Raw genomic sequence first — 12,921 nt, 5'->3', positions numbered from 1 at the left:
CCACCAAACACACCTGCATAGTATTCACGCACACCCAAGCCACCTGCACTCCTTTGGCCATATTTCACCTAATTAGAAACATTTCAGGGGGAAATCAGCACTCAAAATGAAGCTTTTTCGATGGCACTTAAGATACGTGGTTGTCTGGATTCCACATGATCAATCATATCATCACATTTTGTCTCTTGTAGATGTCATTGCATGATGTCAGTTCTCCATTAAGGAGGCAAAGAGACAGACACTGCAAAAAACATCACCAGATTGATTTTCCATTATTAGAAATAAGTTATATAGGCCTACAATTCACACTATGTGAATTTGATATGTTTTTATCCCCTGTGTTTGTTTTACTTTATAATGTCTTGTTGTCATCCTTCGAGTCAGTCCCTAGAATTCGTTGTGTGTTGTGTTGCTGTGCTTGTGGATAGTGTATTTATTCCACTCATACTCCCCCCATCTCTCACCCACCATGCTGTGTGTGACAGTGATGTGCATCCAACAGTGTCTTTGACCAGATTCAGTTCACTGATAATTAATGTCTTCTGTCAGACGTTACTGCCTCCTGCTCTCTCTCTCTCTCTGTCTCTCTCTCGGTCTCTCTCTCTCTCTCTCTCTCTGTCTCTCTCTCTCTCTCTCTCTCTCTCTCTCTCTCTCTCTCTCTCTCTCTCGGTCTCGGTCTCTCTCTCTCTTACATACACACACACAGCCGGAAGGAGCATGTCCAGTGGAGTGTGAGAGGCTTTGGGGAGGTCAAGCATGGTAACACGGAGCGGCCAGCCGTTTCTAGGCGACACGCCGAGCAGAGCTGAGTTGGAGAAATGTCTCTGTGATCTGGGAAACTGAACTGTGTTTTTATCTCTGCCTGATCCACCGGCCTTTCCAGGGCTCTGCCTTTCATCACAACATGTACTATTAGCAAGTCCACTGCATGCCCACTGTCAGCCCATTATCTCCAATGCTATTGGACATAATTGTGTAACATGCTATAAGCTCTCAACCAGCTACTTTAAACACATGTGAGTGAATGTTATTGATGTGAACAGGTGTGTTTGTACGGAGCACATGTCCTCTCAAGTCTAAAGCCTCTCTGTGGTTGAAAACTGCTGAGTGATATCTACTTCAGCCACAGAAAGGCCCAGTGAAAGCTGACATGGCCTAAGGTCATTGTTTTGCTGTGTGTGACTGTGGTCTTCTCCACAATCTCTTCCAGGTGAAGACAGAGGAGCAGATAGCCACAGAGCAGGCATGGTACGGCTCAGAGAAGGTCTGGCTGGTCCACAAGGATGGCTTCTCCCTGGGTAAGTTGGACCAGGAGGGATGCAGAGCTTGGGCCCTGCTAATTTTTACCATTGCTTTTGAACTATGGGTTATTGTTTTTTCCTGAAACCATGTTTGTGTACACTCCAACCAATAAGTTATATCCTAATAAGTTATTTGTGTCTGTCTGTCTGTCTGTCTGTCTGTCTGTCTGTCTGTCTGTCTGTCTCTCTCTCTGTCTGCCTCTGTCTGTCTGTCTCTCTCTCTCTCTCTCTCTCTCTCTCTCTCTCTCTCTCTCTCTCTGTGTGTGTGTCTGTCTCTCTCTGTGTGTGTGTGTCTGTCTCTGTGGCTGTCTCTGTGTGTGTGTGTGTGTGTGTGTGTGTCCGTCTGTCTCTCTGTGTGTGTGTGTCCATAGCGACACTGCTGAAGACTGAGGCGGGCTCCCTGCCGGAGGGGAAGGTGAAGATCAAACTGGAACATGACGGGACAATCCTGGACGTAGATGAGGATGACGTGGAGAAGGTGGGGGGGGGGAGACTACACCTTCAATGGGGTGCATGTAGGGGAAAGATCCAAGAAGGAGGGAGGGGGTCTTTGCACTTGTCAGTCAGCCCGTCCGGAGCGTGTTGCAGTCACAGATGGTCAGCCAGGCACAGGAGATTGTGGGACGTCTGTGGAGAGGGGGACAGGTTAGAGGGGAAAAGGTGTTAGTTTTACAGGCCTCGATCAGGTGACTCACACAGACATGGCACCAGGCCCGAATCACAGAGAGATCAGTGACAGGACGCTTTAAAAACGGTTTTGGCACAAAGCATCAAAAACCTCCCGTCATTCACAACATGCTGTCTCCAAGACCTTGACTAGAGGATGTCTGCTCTGCTTTCAGGAGAAATCCCCACCTGGTGTTATAGACTGTCATTTAACTCTCGTAGGGTGAACTGATAAAAAGAGTGACTTTGAACAGTTAGTGTTTTCAAAGCATCAAGGTCACTGTCTAATCATACATTTGAATCTGTTTGATTAAGGAAGTGCAAACTGGGACCTGTCTAAGGTTGGAGGGAGACATCTGATTTAATTGCGTCAAAGACTTGGCATTAGGTTCCTGGTAGCAAGTCACGGTGTGGCATACTAAATCGCGGCTCGACTTCTCTTAATATTACTCCTCAGTGAAACTCAAGACATTACCAGTGAGATTGCCAGTCTCAAATGGACCCCTAGCCTCTACCCCTATAAAGTGCTCTTTGTTTAGATCAATCTGAAAAGACGAAATAAGTGTAGGCAACCTGGAGAAACTTATCAAAAGGCATGGTGGTAATCTTGGCAGATTTGAATTCTGTTGTTGGTCATTTCTGTGAGCAATCCCACTTCAGACAACCAGAGTCCCAGTATGTATGAGGTTTTCATATTGCTGAGTGTACCTTTAATAAAGCTCTAGTATTACAACACTCCTCAGTCATTAATCGTTCACCTTTGACCTTTGCTCCTGTCCCAGGCGAACCCCCCGTCGTTTGACCGCTCTGAGGACCTGGCCTCGCTGCAGTACCTCAATGAGTCCAGTGTGATGCACTCCCTGCGGCAGCGTTACGGGGGAAACCTCATCCACACACACGCCGGGCCCAACATGGTCATCATCAATCCCCTCAGCGCTCCCTCCATGTACTCAGAGAAGGTGAGGAGAGAGGACACACACAGCAGATACATATCTACACACAGACACACACACGCACATACCGACAGACGCACATTTTGTGACCTTTGAGAACATATCTGTACCACTCCACTGACATGATTCTGCTTTATTCTCTGTTAGTATGGTTTCATGCATGCTACTTAATGCTATTCTTGTTTGTGCATTTCCTTGCTATTATGTCATAGTATTTGCTGTTAGGGAGAGGAGGATGGATGAATTAAAACAGGAGAGATGACTAGGAGGATAGAGAGGGAAGTTTTCAGAGGTCCACAACATGACAATGAAATCCAATTATCCTAATGAGATTTAGAGGTTAGAGTATTGAGGAAGCCTGTAGTCTGTAATATCTACTTAACTCTCATCACTCATAACAAAACGACTACCCATTAGACCTTACAGACAGGGTGCTTAGCTGGGAATGTGGCAGTTTTAAGGACGGACGTACACACTCACACACACAAAGCCCCTCTGAGGACCATACAGGAGTAACTGCTGTGCACCTCTCTCTCTCCCCCATCTCTTCTCTCCCTCCCTCCCTCTCCTCGGTCCCATCAGGTGATGCACATGTTTAAGGGGTGCAGGCGAGAGGACACGGCACCTCACATCTACGCGGTGGCTCAGTCGGCCTACAGGAACCTGTTGACCACGCGTCAGGACCAGTCCATCGTGCTGCTGGGGAAGAGCGGCAGCGGCAAGACCACCAACTGTCAACACCTGGTCCAGTACCTGGTCTCCATCGCTGGCAGCACCGGAAAGATCTTCTCTGGTGAGAGAGTCCTCGGCTATGAGGAGTTAACCACTCTCTTTTTGGCCTGGTCCTGGACTCCTTTTCATCCAGCAAGCAGTAAAGCTACTATTCAGGGATTTTTGTCATTAAATGAAATGTAAAGCATATTGAAGGACTGTTATAATCACCTTCCAGATGGTGGCTTGATTACTTATGTGTTACCTAATGACCATGGTGGCATAAATTCACTTAATTACCTCATATGTAATTTGTCTTAATAGCCTAATATATAATTAAGCACATAATGTGCATGTGTTTGTACACAGGAGGACATTCACTGTGTTGTTACTGATTTAGATCAGTGTCAGCTAACTGACTGAGAATCCAGCCAGGTGCAGTAGGTGTTAGTTAGTAGGGGATAAAGAGCAGTTTCAACAGTTTCCAGCCAGCCAGCCAGCCAGCCATGGGGGAGAGTGTAGGGGTGTTACTGAGAATTTGGGAGAGGAGGAGGGAGGGGCAGCTTGATGGAAGCTGGCTTCGAAACTTTGATTCGAGGATCGGTTGTGGTTGGCTCAGTATTCCAGGTGTGTTCATGTGCATTTGTGTGCATGTGTGTGTGTGCGTGATGGATGAGGGGATCCCCTAATGATGCCCTGTGTAGCTGGTGGATAATTAGCAAATCTTATCAAAACTCCTCAGCTTCTCCTGGTTAGCTGTAAGTGGCTAATGAGAGCTCCAGAATCCAGCCACCAGCCACTACTAGACTAGACTGTTAAACAGGGGAGCTGCTATGGAAGGTGCAGCAGGCAATATACCCTACATGGTATGTGGACACCTGTTAGTTTCAACATCTAATTTCAAAATCATGGGCATTGATATGGAGTTGGTCCCCCCTTTGCTGCTATAACAGCCTCCACTCTTCTGGGAATGCTTTCCACAAGATGTTAGAACATTGCTGCGGGGACTTGCTTCCATTCAGCCATAAGAGCGTTAGTGAGGACGGGTGCTGATGTTGGGCGATTAGGCCTGGCTCGCAGTCAGTTTTCTAATTCATCCCAAAGGTGTTCGATGGCGTTGAGGTCAGGGCACTGTGCATTCCAGTCAAGTTCTTCCACACTGATCTCGAGAAACCATTTATGCTTGGACCTCGCTTTGTGCATTGGGCATTGTCATGCTGAAACAGGAAAGAGCCTTTCTCAATCTGTTGCCACAAAGTTGAAAGCACATAATCATCTAGAATGTCATTGTATGCTGGAGCGTTAAGATTTCCCTTCACTGGAACTAAAGGACATTAATCAATCTCCTCCAAACTCTACAGTTGGCCTTATGCATTCGGACAGGCAGCGTTCTCCTGGCATCCTCCAAACCCAGATTCGTCCGTCGCACTGTGTGATTCATCACTCCAGAGAACATGTTTCCACTCCTCCAGAGTCCAGTGGTGGCAAGCTTTACACCACTTCAGCCGACGATTGGCATTGTGCAACTGCTCGGTCATGGAAACCCATTTCATGAAGCTCCAGAAAACCAGTTATTGTGCTGACGTTTCGTCTAGAGGCAGTTTGGAACTCAGTCGTGATTGCAACCGAGGAAAGACGATTTTTACGCAGTACACGCTTCAGCACTCGGTCCTGTACTGTGAGCTTGTGTGGCCTTCAACTTCACAGCTAAGCCGTTGTTGCTCCTAGACCTTTCCACTTCACAATAACAGCTCTTACTGTACACCGGGGCAGCACTAGCAGGGCAGACATTTTCTGAACTGACTTGTTGGAAAGGTGGCATCCTATGACAGTGCCATGTTGAAAGTCAGGTCAGTTGTAGTTTTCTTCAGTACGGGCCATTCTACTGCAAATGTTTGTCTATGGAGATTGCATGGCTGTGTGCTCAATTTTATACAGCTGTCGTCAACGGGTGTGGCTGAAATAGCCAAATCCACTAATTTGAAAGGATGTCCACATACTTTTGGCTACTAGGTAGGGGTGTTACTGAGAATTTGGGACAGGAGGAGGGAGGGGCAGCTTGATGGAAGCTGGCTTCGAAACTTTGATTCGAGGATCGGTTGTGGTTGGCTCAGTATTCCAGGTGTGTTCATGTGCATTTGTGTGCATGTGTGTGCGTGCGTGATGGATGAGGGGATCCCCTAATGATAATTAGCTAGGTGTAAGTTTCGCATACCTACATTTACATTTGAGTCATTTAGCAGAAGCTCTTATCCAGAGTGACTTACAGGAGCAATTAGGGTTAAGTGAGTCTGACTAGTAGCCCTACTCTTTAAGTAATGAGGCGTTCCTGCTCATCTTAATCTCAAAAGAGGGAAAGGAACTCCACTAAGAGAATAATTGACAAAGCCTAACTGACATGACATAACATGAATATCAAAGTAAGTCACAACATGGTACTCTAATCCCCTCACAAATAGAACAGTATTGAATGTGAAATGCCAAAACACTGACATGATATTTTAAATAAATAAAGCTGTTCTCTAACAGTCCTCTGTCCCCCTCACTGTTCCCCCATTCCTCCCTCCCGCCCTCTCTCCCTCCATCCCTGCAGGAGAGAAGTGGCAGGCAGTATACACCATCCTGGAAGCATTTGGGAACAGCTCCACCTCCATGAACACCAACGCCAGCCGCTTCTCTCAGATTGTCTCTCTGGACTTCGACCAGGCTGGCCAGGTGGCCTCCGCATCCATACAGGTAGGCAGTATCACGCACACACACGGTCATGGACACTGACATACGCACACACACATATTGACATCTTGTTATCCTCTTCCTTTACCTAAGACCATGCTGCTTGAGAAGCTGAGAGTGACCAAACGGCCGGAGACTGAGTCCACCTTCAACGTCTTCTACTACATGATGTCCGGAGCTGATAGCACTCTCAGGTGAGCCCTCTACCATCTCTCAATTGGGATTGAATTGAAGTGGGTGGTTGCAGTAGATTGCAGAAGCTTGGTCTTGTGTATAAGGCACTGTTCTCATGTTAAACATGTGGTGTAAACTAGCTATTTACTGTGATTTCAACCTGTTAATTTCCCCTGTTTCCTCTCAGAACGGAGCTGCACTTTAACCACTTTGCAGAGAACAGCGCATTTGGAATTGTGCCTCAGTCTAAAGTAAAATGCTGTTATTATGTTCTTATTATTATGTGTATTATATGTCCTTTTCTGAATTTTGTGTAAGACAACTAGAAAACTGTCTTAACTGTGTCCCTCATCTTCACTCCTTCACCCTCCCTCCCTCCCTCCCTCCCTCCCTCCCTCCCTCCCTCCCTCCCTCCCTCCCTCCCTCCCTCCCTCCCTCCCTCCCTCCCTCCCTCCCTCCCTCCCCCTCCCCCTCCTCCCTCCCCTCCTTGTAGCCGGAGGACAAACAGAAGTCATCTCAGCAGTTCACCAAGCTGCAGGCAGCCATGAAGGTGCTGGGCATCTCAGTGGAGGAGCAGAGGGCTCTGTGGCTCATCCTGGGGGCCATCTACCACCTGGGGGCAGCAGGGGCCACCAAAGGTAAGGACCCCTAACCCTGTCCTACTCACTGTAGGATCTCTACTGGTCCACTCCACTACTCACTGTTGAACGAATTGACTGAGAACTCTGCAGTAATCCAGCCATGTTAGGATGCTATAAGTGTGTGTTAGTTAGTAGTGTAAGTTAATGCCAGCCAGAGAGGTAGAAATGGGGTAGAGTGGATGTTAAAGGGATACTTTGGGATTTGGGCAATGAGGCCCTTTATCAACTTCCCCCGAGTCAGATGAACTCATGCATACCATTTTTATGTCTCACCCATTTTTACGTCTCGCTAACTAGCGCAAGCGCAATTGCTATCTAGCGTTAGCGCAATGACTGCAAGTCTACGGGGACTTCCAGTCATTACGCTAATGCTAGTTAGCATTGGCTCGCAGAACTACCTATAACTTTCTTCATACTGGACACAGACACATAAAAATTGTATCTACAAGTTCATCTGACTCTGGGTAAGTAGATACAGGGCCTCATTGCCAAAATCCCAAAGTATCCCTTCAAGAGTTTGGAAGAGGAGGTGGAGGAGGGGCAGGAGGGAGGGGCAGGTTGATCGTGTCCGCTCACTGTTTGCTGCGCCCACCAGGGATCTCTTATAAAGCTTTCAGTGATACATAAAAAAAAACAACTATATATGAATGTACAGTTGAAGTCGGAAGTTTTCATACACCTTAGCACCTTTAAACTCAGTTTTTCACAATTCCTGACATTTAATCCTAGTTAAAATTCCCTGTCTTAGGTCAGTTAGGATCACTACTTTATTTTAAGAATGTGAAATGTCAGAATAATAGTAGAGAGAATGATTTGTTTCAGCTTTCATTTATTTCATCACATTTCCAGTGGGTCAGAAGTTTACATACACTCAATTAGTATTTGGTAGCATTACCTTTAAATTGTTTAACTTGGGTCAAATGTTTAGGGTAGCCTTCCACAAGCTTCCCACAATAAGTTGGGTGAATTTTAGCCCATTCCTCCTGACAGAGCTGGTGTAACTGAGTCAGGTTTGTTGGCCTCCTTGCTCGCACACGCTTTTTTTCTCCCCTCCAAACATAATGATGGTCATTATGGCCAAACAGTTCTATTTTTGTTTCATCAGACCAGAGGACATTTCTCCAATAAGTACGATCTTTGTCTCCGTGTGCAGTTGCAAACCGTAGTCTGGCTTTTTTTATGGCAGTTTTGGAGCAGTGGCTTCTTCCTTGCTGAGCGGCCTTTCAGGTTATGTCGATTTAGGACTCGTTTTACTGTGGATATAGATACTTTTGTACCTGTTTCGCCCAGCATCTTCAAAAGGTCCTTTGCTGTTGTTCTGGGATTGATTTGCACTTTTCGCACCAAAGTACGTTCATCTCTAGGAGACAGAACACGTCTCATTCCTGAGCGGTATGACGGCTGCGTGGTCCCATGGTGTTTATACTTGCGTACTATTGTTTGTACAGATGAACATGGTACCTTCAGGCTTTGGAAATTGCTCCCAAGGATGAACCAGACTTGTGGAGGTCTACAATTTGTTTCTGAGGTCTTGGCTGATTTCTTTTGATTTCCACATGATGTCAAGCAAAGTGGCACTGAGTTTGAAGGTAGGCCTTGAAAGGAAGTCACAGGTACACCTCCAATTGACTCAAATGATGTCAATTAGCCTTGCAGAAGCTTCTAAAGCCATGACATAATTTTCTGGACTTTTCCAATCTGTTTAAAAGCGCAGTCAACTTAGTGTATGTAAACTTCTAACCCACTGGAAATGTTATACAGTGATTTATAAGTGAAATAATCTGTCTGTAAACAATTGTTGGTAAAATGATTTATGTCATGCACAACCGACTTGCCAAAACTATAGTTTGTTAACAAGAAATGTGTGGAGTTGTTGAAAAACGAGTTTTAATGACTCCATCATAAGTGTATGTAAGCGTCCGACTTCAAGTGTGTGTGTGTGTGTGTGTGTGTGTGTGCGTGTGTGGGATTTCCCAGAGATAAGGAATACATACTCAAATGAAGTGCGATGGGGTCGTAAATTACATTTGCTTCTCATCCATGAGTGGTTTTAATGAAATAATAAGTTGAAAGATAGGAACAGGCCACACGCCGAGCCATTCACTAGGCCTCCGAGAGAGGAGCGCTAACTGTGTTCTCTCGCTGCGCACAAAGTCCTTTCAAGTTGTTTAATTTATAAAACTGTTGGAGTGTTGAATGTGTGCAGATATTTCTGTTATGTTAATAAAGACCGATATAATATCTGTGTCTCTGTGCTGCTAGTCTAGAGAATGTTTATTCATGCTCTCTGATATTGCCTCCCCCGCAGTCACAGACCTAGACGAATGTGGTAATTAACTTTTTAGAATCATTAGACTCCAGACTGCCCCGTCTCCATGGACTGTGTTCTCTGTGTGCGTGTGCTGCTTCTCTTTCATTATTCACAGGGCTGCAGCAGGGTTTTGAATTGGGTGAAATCATGAAGCGGGTGGGTGGTGCGCTGGGGGTAGACCAGTCTCATGTCAACAACAGTTGCCATGCTTGCACTCACTCACACATTCTGTCGTGTCCCTACTGTCTGTTCTCTCAAATTGTTTATGTTTTATTCTCTCCCTCCCCCGCACTCTCTCTCTCTCTCTCTCTCTCTCTCTCTCTGACTCTCTCTCGTTCTATCTCTCTCTCACACCACTCCCCATCTGCAACTACCGACACTGTTACTGCTATTATTACTACTACTATACTGAACAAAACTATAAACGCAATATGTAAAGTGTTGGTCCTATGTTTCATGAGCTGAAATAAAAGATCCCAAAAATGTTCCATATATACAAAAAAAAATATTTTCTCAAATGTTGTACACAAATTTGTTTACATCCCTGTTGGTGAACATTTCCTCTCTGCCAAGATAATCCATCCACCTGACAGGTGTGGCATAGCAAGAAGCTTAATCATTACACAGGTGCACCTTGTGCTTGGCACAATAAAACTCCACTCTAAAATGTTCAGTCTTGTCACACAACACAATGCCACAGATGTCTCAAGTTTTGAGGGAGCTTGCAATTGGCAAGCTGACTGCAGGAATGTCCGCCAGAGCTGTTGCCAGATAATTTAATGTTTGTTTCTTTACCATAAGCCATCTGCAACGTCATTTTAGAGAATTTGGCAGTACGTCCAACTGGCCTCATAACCGCAGACCACGTGTAACCACGCCAGGACAGAACTTCCACATCCGTCTTCTTTACCTGCAGGATGGTCTGAGACCAGCCACCTGGACAGCTGATGAAACTGAGGAGTATTTCTGTCTGTAATAAAGCCCTTTTGTGGGAAAGAACTCATTCTGATTGGCTGGGCCTGGCTCCCCAGTGAGTGGGCCTATGCCATCCCAGCCCACCAGTGGCTATGTTCCTGCCTAGTCATGTGAAATCAATAGATTAGGCCTAATTTATTTATTTCAATTGACTGATTTCCTTATATGAACTGTGACCAGTGGTGGAAAAAGTGCCCAATTGTTATACTTGAGTAAAAGTAAAGATACCTTAATAGAAAATGACTCAAGTAAAAGTGAAAATCACTCAGTAAAATACTACTTGAGTAAAAGTCTAAAAGTATTTGGTTTTAAATATACTTAAGTATCAAAAGTAAAAGTATAAATCATTTCAAATTCCTTATTTTAAGCAAACCAGGCAGCACAATTTTTTTTTTTTTTTAATTTACTGATAGCCAGGGGCACACTCAAACATAGTTTGATCAGAGACAGTAGGGTTGTTCACTTGATAAATGCATGAATTGAACCATTTTCCTGGCCTGCTAAGCATTTAAATTGTAACAAGTACTTTTGAGTGTCAGTGAAAATGATTGGAGTAAAAATTACATTATTTTATTGGAATAATGTGGTGAAGTAAAAGTAAGAGTTATAAATAAAATATAAATACTAAAGTACAGATACCCCAAAAAACTACTTAAGTGGTACTTTAAAGTATTTTTACTTGAGTACTTTACACCACTGACTGTAACTCAGTAAAATTGTTGCATGTTGCGTTTGTTTTTGTTCAGTATACTACTACTAATACTACTGCTACTACTGCTCCTAATAATACTACCACTAGTGCTGCTGCTAATACTTCTACTACTATGATGACGACGACGACTACTACTATTACTACTAGTAGTACTACTTCTAAAACTTCTCCTACTACTATTACAACTACTATTACTATACTTACTACTATTACAACTACTATTACTATACTTACTACTATTACTACTACTACTACTAATACTGCTCCTACTACTACTATTACTATATTTACTACTACTACTGTTACTATCACTACTACTACTTTTACTATTACTACTACTACTGTTACTATTACTACTACTACTGTTACTATTACTACTACTACTGTTACTATTACTACTACTACTGTTACTATTACTACTACTACTACTACTACTACTACTATGGCTACTACTACTACTAATATGGCTACTACTATTACTATAATTACTACTAATATTAACACTACTACTACTACGTTACTGCTATTAATACTACCACTGCTACTAATACTACTACTCCTACTATTGTCACTGTTACTACTACTACTACTGTTACTACTACTACCATCACTACTTCTACTACTGTTACTACTACCACAACTACTACTACTTGCTCTCATGAGCAGATTGGTTCCACAGCAGGGGTTGGTCCTACCAGCAGAGGGCAGTGTGTACAAACTTCTTTCCCTGGCATGATGCTGTTGATCAACTCTGTGGGAACTAAAGGATTAGCCTCCACCCATCTATTTAACACTTCACTTCAAACTATAATGTTTTCTTTTCCATACCTGTTAAAAGGGTGAAGGGTTTGGAAGAAAGGAAGGTTTCCCCTATCTCTGCAGAGGTGATTTTAAGCATCCTCATTGGGTCGTTAGCACAATTTACTCTTGACAACAGGGGTGGCCAACGCCAGTGTTTGGGGACTGCAGGATTTTGTTCCAGCCCTGCACCAACGCACTTGAGAAAACTAGTCACGGTCTAATTTGAAGATCATGATTAGTAGATGTATGTGTGTTACACCTGGGCTGGAACAAACTGCAGCTCTCCTGGACCAGAGCAGGTATCTCCTCCTCTGAGCATGCCCATGGTATCTTCACTCACATGGTTCTCCTGCCCGGACCTCAGCGCATGGATGGTGTTAGAGCTATAATATACACTGAATGTACAAATCATTCAGGAGAACTTACTAATATTGAGTTGCTAGTCCGGTGGCCATTTGATTAATTGGGGCGGCAGGGTAGCCTAGTGGTTAGAGCGTTGGACTAGCAACCGGAAGGCCGCAAGCTCAAATCCCCTAGCTGACAAGGTACAAATCTGTCATCCTGCCCCTGAACAGGCAGTTAACCCACTGTTCACATGCCGTCATTGAAAATAAAAGTTTTTTCTAAACTGACTTGCCTAGTTAAATAAAAGTTTTTAAAAATAAAAAAATTGTTCATCAGTCTTATGGCTTGGGGGTAGAAGCTGTTAAGGAGCCTTACCAGGCGGTGGTAAGGCAGTGATGCAACTGGTCAGGATGCTCTTGATGGTGCAGCTCTAGGGCTTTTTGATGATCTGGGGACCCATGCCAAATCTTTTCAGTCTCCTGAGGGGGAAAAGGTGTTGTGCCCTCTTCACGACTGCCTTGATGTGTTTGGACCATGATAGTTTGTTGGTGATGTGGACACCAAGAAACTTGAAACTCTCGACCCCCCCATCGATGTA

The 12,921-nt window shown here is 44.4% G+C and overlaps 1 protein-coding gene across 7 annotated transcripts in view; it reads left to right on the top strand.

Annotated features, from left to right (window-relative positions):
- Nucleotides 1-12,921, top strand: part of LOC135553047 (unconventional myosin-XVIIIa-like) — a 161,086-nt gene that overhangs the window by 72,182 nt on the left and 75,983 nt on the right. For all 7 annotated transcript variants that reach the window (XM_064985114.1, XM_064985113.1, XM_064985111.1 and 4 more), the window contains 8 exons: nt 1,211-1,298; nt 1,673-1,779; nt 2,750-2,926; nt 3,503-3,713; nt 6,225-6,367; nt 6,458-6,558; nt 6,726-6,789; nt 7,032-7,176. In XM_064985114.1, the coding sequence (XP_064841186.1) occupies nt 1,211-1,298; nt 1,673-1,779; nt 2,750-2,926; nt 3,503-3,713; nt 6,225-6,367; nt 6,458-6,558; nt 6,726-6,789; nt 7,032-7,176 (1,036 nt within the window). The remainder of the gene's footprint in view (nt 1-1,210; nt 1,299-1,672; nt 1,780-2,749; nt 2,927-3,502; nt 3,714-6,224; nt 6,368-6,457; nt 6,559-6,725; nt 6,790-7,031; nt 7,177-12,921) is intronic.

The sequence above is a fragment of the Oncorhynchus masou genome, chromosome 13 (assembly GCF_036934945.1).
Source record: "Oncorhynchus masou masou isolate Uvic2021 chromosome 13, UVic_Omas_1.1, whole genome shotgun sequence".
Lineage (NCBI taxonomy): Eukaryota > Metazoa > Chordata > Actinopteri > Salmoniformes > Salmonidae > Oncorhynchus > Oncorhynchus masou.
Note: the sequence above shows the minus strand (reverse complement) of the source record. Positions and strands in the feature narration are given on the sequence as shown.